Genomic DNA, 6,942 nt, shown 5'->3' with positions numbered 1-6,942 from the left:
AAATTAACTGCGGGTGGTAGGTAGGTTGGGTGGAATTTCTCATTTTCATTTCGTAGATAGGAGAATTAAATGATTTGCTTAAAAGAACTTTAGAGTTGAAACCAGGACTAGAATTTGAATCAAATGACGCCCAGTCTGTGGCTCTTGCTGTCAGATCAGGCTTTAAAACTCTGGGACACTGAAAATAAGGCCTTGTCATTGTGTGTACCCCCAGTCTTTCTGTCTCCAGCATAGGTCTCTGAAGTTAAGGGGTAGGCCCAATTGAAGACTTGACAGAGATCCTAGAGCTGGAGCAGCCAATCCACGGATGTTGATGCTGCATGGGGAGATGTTAGAGTAAGGGCCCCTGAGGCATTTGAGTTCTCCATAGCTCCTTCTCTGCTTGTGTTGGAGCCCAGTTGGCTCTGGGTAGCCACCAGGACAAATCAGTTAAAGATTTCTGAGAACAGTCTAGGGAAGGAGTTCCTAAATTTGGTGCCTGATTTTTTTTTCTCCTCTCTCTTCCTCTAGGCTAGGGTCAGAGAACAGGTTGATGGATGAAGCTGTTGTTTCAGCGAGTTGCCATCTTGGGGAAGAGGTCACTCTTGACTGGGCAAGGGGTAGAGGGAGAAAGAACCATGGTCACTGCCGTACGGGAGGTCCATATGTGATGGAAACACGCCCAGAGCCTCTCAGAGCCCTGGGAAGCAAGCAGAGTACAAGTGGGCAGCTGATCCGTCAGTGAACTCACAGTGGAGAAGTGGAGAGGAGTCCATCAGGAAAGGCTCCTTGGTAGAAGGTAGTTTTCGACAGGGATGGACAGAGCTGGGCAGGTGTTGACTACCTAATAAGAGCTAGGACCTTGGAGACATGGAGGGAAATTGAACAATGACTGGCTGCTGGTCTCAAGTCTATTCAGGAGGGGCAATGTTTGAATTCATGAAGAAGCCACTAATCATGGTGACACACAATGGTTCTCAGCCTTCAACCGTCAGAAACACCCAGGGAAGTTTGTTTAAAATACAGGTTCTCAGGCCTCATGCCATACTTAACTCGTGTGGGGTGGGGCTGGGAAACGATGGCAAATGTTGGGGTGTGTTGAGCGTGGGAGGGCTTTACCAAAGGGATGGTCTGAGCTGCTGCTTGCAAGATGGGTATAATTGGAATGTGTGGAGAGTGCAGGAGTCACAGTCCTGGTTGACTCAAGGAGTATGTTTGGTTGGGTTTGTAGAAATGGTACGTGCAAAGTTTTGGGTGTTGGGGTGGGAAAGTCATTTTGAAAGTGTGGATGGAATGGTTAGGCTGGAACACTGGGTTTGCACGGGAGTGATGAGAAGGAAGGTTGGAAGGAATGGCCTCTGCAGGTTACAAAGCTCGCTGCACTGTTCCCTCTGCCTCCTCCCCACTTCTTCCCTTTTTCTCTTCTGTTTCTTCCCTTCCACCTTTGCTCCTCCCCCAATACACGTAACGTCTCATTCTATCTCTTCTATTAATATTAAGCGGGTATTATTCGTAGTATTTCAGTGAGGAAATCAGAGGCTCTGTTCATGATTACGTAGCTTGTCAGAGTCTGTTCTGAGGCCGATAATCCTCCTCCTCACCACTAAAGATTCGTGAATGTGGGCAAGAAGCTGGGCTGGGCTGTGGATCGGTTTTGTAGAATTAGCGGAGTGGCTGACGGAACACGTGGATGGTTCCGAGTACAGCCTTGCCTCATATAGTTTGGGTTCAGATCCCAGCTTCATGACTTGCTAACTGGGTGACCTCGGGCAAGCTGCTTGATGTCGCTAAGCCTCAGTCTTCTTACCTGTAACATGGGAGCAGTAATACCTACCTCATGGGGTTGTTAAGAGGATCAATGAGGTGTGTCTGGCACAGAGCACTTGCTCACCACCTGGAAGCTACTGTAATTAGCCCTCTGTAATTAGTCTCCGGGCTATGGCTTTGCACCTGCATCTCATTCTTCCAGCACATTGGTTTGCTGGACAGAACCCATCCTGGCTGGGCTTATTTTATTAAGGGTGACATTAAAGGTGCTGAAAGTTTGCCACCAGTAAATATTTATTGGAAACTTACCGTGTGCTTAGCATGGCTTAGGAACTAGTGACTCAAGACCTGTGCCTGATGGAAAAGAGGTTGGGAGTGGGGGCTGGTTGGTGGTTATGGGTTATTCTCACCAGGTGATGAATGAAGAATACTTGAAATGGGGAGGGGAGGGGTCCTTTCATTGCCAAGAACTGAGATGAGCTCAGTCCTTCTTAGAGGTTGGGGGATGGACAACACAGTCTCTTCTGAGCCCAGGAAATGGTAGTAGGGGCCACGGCCAGCCTGGATTGCTCCCACTCTAGGACTGAGGGGCGCCTCTGTCCATCTCTTTTCCAGGTGATGATGACATGGCTGTGCCCCAGGCTTTCCCACCAGGGCCTCTCCATGAGCCTGCAGGTGTCCTGATGGAGCCTCAGCTCTGCCCTCGAAGCTTGGCTGAGGGCTTCCTGGAGGAGGAGCTTCGGCTCAATGCTGAGCTGAGCCAACTGCAGTTTCCAGAGCCTGTGGGCATTATCTACAATCCTGTGGAGTATGCGTGGGAGCCACATCAGAGCTACGTGACACGCTACTGCCAGGGCCCCAAGGAAGTGCTCTTCCTGGGCATGAACCCGGGACCCTTTGGCATGGCCCAGACTGGGGTAAAGGGCTTGGCTGCCCCTAGAGGGTGGAGTGGGAGGCTCCAAGCTGGAGGCTTGGCTGCATGTGCTGTGCACGTGCGGGTGTGGAGGCCCCCGGCCCCTCCCAGTACACACACTGGCTCCTGTGGTCTCAGACACTCCCCGGCCTCACTGCCCATAGTTACCAAGCACATTAAAGGTAGTTCCGTTTCCCCTGTGAGCTGTCCACTAATTGCCTCTGAGAGCCCTGTCTTCCGCCAGCCCCACCCTTACCTCACCTTGCCGGATCTCCCCTCTCCTTAGAGTGTGGTTGGGATCAGGACGCGGGGTCCTCAGGAGAGACTGGCTGACAGGATCGGGTATGGAAGAGATGCGGGGCGGTCAGGCCACCCGGCTTCTGCTCCTTAGCTGAGGAGAGGTTCAGAACGGAGCCCGGCTCCAGGGCCTGCCACTTTCCTTTCAGACCTCAGGATGAGTGACTGCCTCTCGGTGGGGGTGCTTGGCAGGGTGGGGGAGGGGAAGAGGCTTCAGGGCAGGAGGCTCAATCGCTTTTATTGACCCCAACTGGGGGATGAAAGATGATCAATGATGATCGATGGAAATGACAGCCTGAGGCTTGGGGCTGAGAGGGCAGTGGTCAGCCCTGTCCTTGTGCCGCCACTCACCCTGGTGGCCTTTCTGTCTCAGACCATCGGTCCTCAATACTGCTACTCATGCCCTGTGTAGGGCTAGATACCCCCATGTACCCCCTCTGTGTGGTCCCCGAGGCGAGTGGGGGTACACACAAACACATAGAGTCTTTTGGACCACAGTCCACAATGAAAAACTGGATAAAGAGGGACAGGATCAAACCCAAGTCCAGGAATCCTTGTCTCAGGTCTTTGGGTGAAGGTGGTGGGGTTGGGGCGGGGCTGTTGGTGTCCAGGCTAGATCCTCATGGACTGGGGGAAGGGGTCAGTTGGTTCAGAGCCCAGGAGTCAGTCCTCCAGTTTGAGCCCTCATGTCTCTCTCCTTCCCCACAGGTACCCTTTGGGGAAGTGAGTATAGTCCGGGACTGGTTGGGCATTGGGGGCGCTGTGCTGACCCCTCCCCAAGAGCACCCTAAGCGACCAGTGCTGGGACTGGAGTGCCCACAGTCAGAGGTGAGCGGTGCCCGGTTCTGGGGCTTTTTCCGGAACCTCTGTGGACAGCCCGAGGTCTTCTTCCGTCACTGTTTCGTCCACAATCTGTGTCCTCTGCTCTTCCTGGCTCCCAGTGGGCGCAACCTCACCCCCGCTGACCTGCCTGCCAAGCAGCGAGAGCAGTTTCTTGGGCTCTGTGACGCTGCCCTCTCTCGGCAGGTGCAGCTGCTGGGGGTACGGCTGGTGGTGGGGGTGGGGCGGCTGGCAGAGCAGCGGGCACGGCGGGCTCTGGCAGGCCTGATGCCTGATGTCCAGGTGGAGGGGCTCTTGCACCCCTCACCCCGGAGCCCGCAGGCCAATAGGGGTTGGGAGGCATTGGCCAAGGAAAGAATGAATGAGCTGGGGCTGCTGCCGCTGCTAACAAAATGAGTGCCCTGGGGCCCTGCACACTTGCAAGGCCTCCCACTTCATTCTTGGGCCAGCAGATGACGACACGCCTCCTGGACTGGAGCAGCAAGGTCTCCTCGCTGCCTGGTTGCTGGGACCTGCTGTGACAGTTTGACACTACTTCTGGCCTCCTGATTTCTGCTTTCTTCCCTTCCTTCGGACATTGCCTCTTTGGTCCTGTGGTGCTTAACTCCATGGAGACTCAGCGCCTACAAAGTGCTTATTTCACTGTTTTCTTGGGAGCCTCTAATCAGCTGAGTGACTTTTGAGGTTTGCTGTTTTAGAGAAAAGATCCTGCCGGGATCCGCACTCATTCTCATAGAACAGTGTCCTTCAGCGGACCCCTATCCTCACAGGACCAGACAAAGCGCGGCGCGTGGGTGTTCAGAATGAACTTCTTATGGAAGACTGAGGCTGGATCAGAGATAAAATTCAATGTGGCAGAGTGGGAAAGGCTGGAAGACCTGGACTTACATCCCAGCTTTGAGACTTGTGAACGTTACAGCTTTGGACAAGTTGATTCACCTCTCCAAGCCTCAGGATCCTCATCTTTAAAATGGGGGTCTCTACCTTACGGGTTGGTGTGGGGATTAACGGAGATAACACTTAAAAGGGCCTTGCGTGGTGCCTGGCACGCGGTGCTTTTTGTACCTCTTCTTTCTTGCATCTGGGTGGGGAGTCACTGCACTACAGGGGAAGACCCTCCACTGGGCAATTGGGCAGCAGGGGTGGGTGGTGGGGATGGTCCTTGGCCCCCACCTGTGGCCTGGGTGAGGAGCAGACTCTTGCCCTCCCAGAAATGGACCAATGACTATGAAAAACCCAGCCTGTGATTTTTCAGTCTAAGCATTAAAAGCTCCTAAATCTTTTTGTGTTGGTCCCTTTTTTTTCTGTTATATGTCAAGGCTAGAAAGTGATAGTTTAGATTTTCTCCTCTTACCTCTTCATTGTTTGCAAAGAGTTCTCTTGGGTAGGCTGGGGGACGGTGTGAGGAGACCTCCAATTGCCTTGCCAACGCTGCAGGGTCTCTGTTAGGGGCCTTCCCGGGGTTTGTCTGTTACACAGGGCACTGTGGGGAGCAGGTGATGGGTGCGTGAGAGCCTGGTCTCTCCAGCTAACTCACTTCGCACGTCTGCTGTGTGGCTGGGTGGTGTGCCCCTTTGGAAAGGGCTGGGAGAGTGAATCAGTTTGTGGGGAGAGCAGGTCCTGCTTGAGACCACCTTAATGAGGAATACAGGGTTGGACCCTATCTTCTGGGACAGGTTATCTCCAGCTTTCAAAATTAGTAAGATTTTTAGTTTAACTGCCCAAGCCGCCCCCCCCACACACACACTCCTGCATTGTATAATAAAGAATTTAGCCTTTGTCCTTGGTTCTTTGGAGGGAGCCTCTAAATCCTTGGAATTTTCCAAGTGATAGGAATTTCTTGTTATCCATGGTGGACACCTCAGACCGTGCCTGAGTTTATGCTGAAGTTTGAGGATGAGGGCTGATCACGCCAGAAGGACCAGCCATGTAATTAGAGGGTTGGGGTTTTGAGCCAGGTGATACCAGTCTGACCTCCAGGGAGGGCAAGGGGGCTGAAGATTGAGTTCAGTCATGTGGTCAATGATTCAATCAATTATGCCTGTGTAATGAGACCCTAAGAAGTCTGGATACGAAGCTTTGGTGAACTCCCTGGTTTGGTGAACACATGGACATGTCAGGGGTGATGTGTCCTAATTCTGTGGGGAAGGGACACAGAAGCTGTGTTTGGAACCCAGATCTTGCCTTATATGTCTCTTCATTTGGCTGGTCTTGATTGATACTCTATAATAAAACTGTAATTGTAAGTAGAGTGCTTTACTGAGTTCTGTGAGTCATTGTAGCAAATTATTGAACCTGAGGGGGTCATGGGGACTCCAGAATTTGTAACCAGTTAGCAGTGTACGTGGCCTTGGGTCCCCTGAACTTGCAGCTGGCATCTGAAATGAGGGCAGTCTTACTTGGAACCTTGCCCTTAAACCTGTGGAGTGTGCGCTAACTACGGGTAATTAGCATCAGAATTGCATTACAGTTTTGCACCCCACATGCCTTAGATTTCTTTTCCTCTCTGCTGCCAGTGCTACAGTGCCAAGTAGTCAGTACCCCAAGTCGCAGAGCACTGGACGAGGCACTGTGCAATAACTGCACAGAGATAGATGCCCTTATTCTCTTATGTATTTAGCTGAGGCAGTCAGCTAAAAAAAGGAAAGTTCCCTGGAGGAGGTGGCATCGCATGTGGCCTCAGTGGGAAAGGTTTGGAGCGCTTAGAGGAGATCATTGTTATGCTCGAGGGGTGGGAAGTAGATTAGCATTAACTTGGCCCAATTGGGAGGAAGAGCTGGAGAGGGAAGTTGGGGCCAGCTTGTGAAGGGTCTTGAATGCTAGATTAATCTTCGAGAATTTGGGATCTCTTATAAGGACACCAGTCATACTGGATTAGGGCCCCACTCTATGACCTCATTTAACCTTAGTTACCTCTTTAAAGAGTCTGTCTACAGATACAGTCAGATTGGGAGTTAGAGCTTCAACAAATGATTTGGTGGGGGGTGCACAATTCAATCCATGATAGGTACCTAAAGTCATGTCGCTGCTTTTTCTGTCCCCCACCACTTTCAACCTCTAGCTAATGAGGGTACTCAGGCGTGCCTTGTCTCCTTTCTGGGGCTGGAGGCTGGTGTGGTGGCTGAGCTAGCTGACAGGACTCAATT

General features: G+C 51.9%; 1 protein-coding gene across 1 annotated transcript; it reads left to right on the top strand.

Annotated features, from left to right (window-relative positions):
• Window positions 1-457: 457 nt before the first annotated feature.
• SMUG1 (single-strand-selective monofunctional uracil-DNA glycosylase 1) lies at window positions 458-5,078 on the top strand. The gene is made up of 3 exons (XM_033118327.1): window positions 458-778; window positions 2,362-2,663; window positions 3,665-5,078. The coding sequence occupies exons 2-3, from the start codon at window positions 2,373-2,375 to the stop codon at window positions 4,190-4,192; spliced, it is 819 nt and encodes a 272-aa protein (XP_032974218.1). The 5' UTR covers window positions 458-778; window positions 2,362-2,372; the 3' UTR covers window positions 4,193-5,078.
• The last annotated feature ends 1,864 nt before the right edge of the window (window positions 5,079-6,942 follow it).

This window comes from Rhinolophus ferrumequinum, chromosome 10 (genome assembly GCF_004115265.2).
Source record: "Rhinolophus ferrumequinum isolate MPI-CBG mRhiFer1 chromosome 10, mRhiFer1_v1.p, whole genome shotgun sequence".
Lineage (NCBI taxonomy): Eukaryota > Metazoa > Chordata > Mammalia > Chiroptera > Rhinolophidae > Rhinolophus > Rhinolophus ferrumequinum.
The sequence above is the reverse complement of the archived record's forward strand: the minus strand, read 5'-3'. Positions and strand labels throughout refer to the sequence as shown.

Bases quoted from the DNA above. Each gene is read 5' to 3' on its own strand.
- SMUG1 (XM_033118327.1), top strand. From the start codon at position 2,373: ATGGCTGTGCCCCAGGCTTTCCCACCAGGGCCTCTCCATGAGCCTGCA. The intron at 2,664-3,664 runs GTAAAGGGCTTG...CCTTCCCCACAG, and splicing joins TTGGCATGGCCCAGACTGGG to GTACCCTTTGGGGAAGTGAG.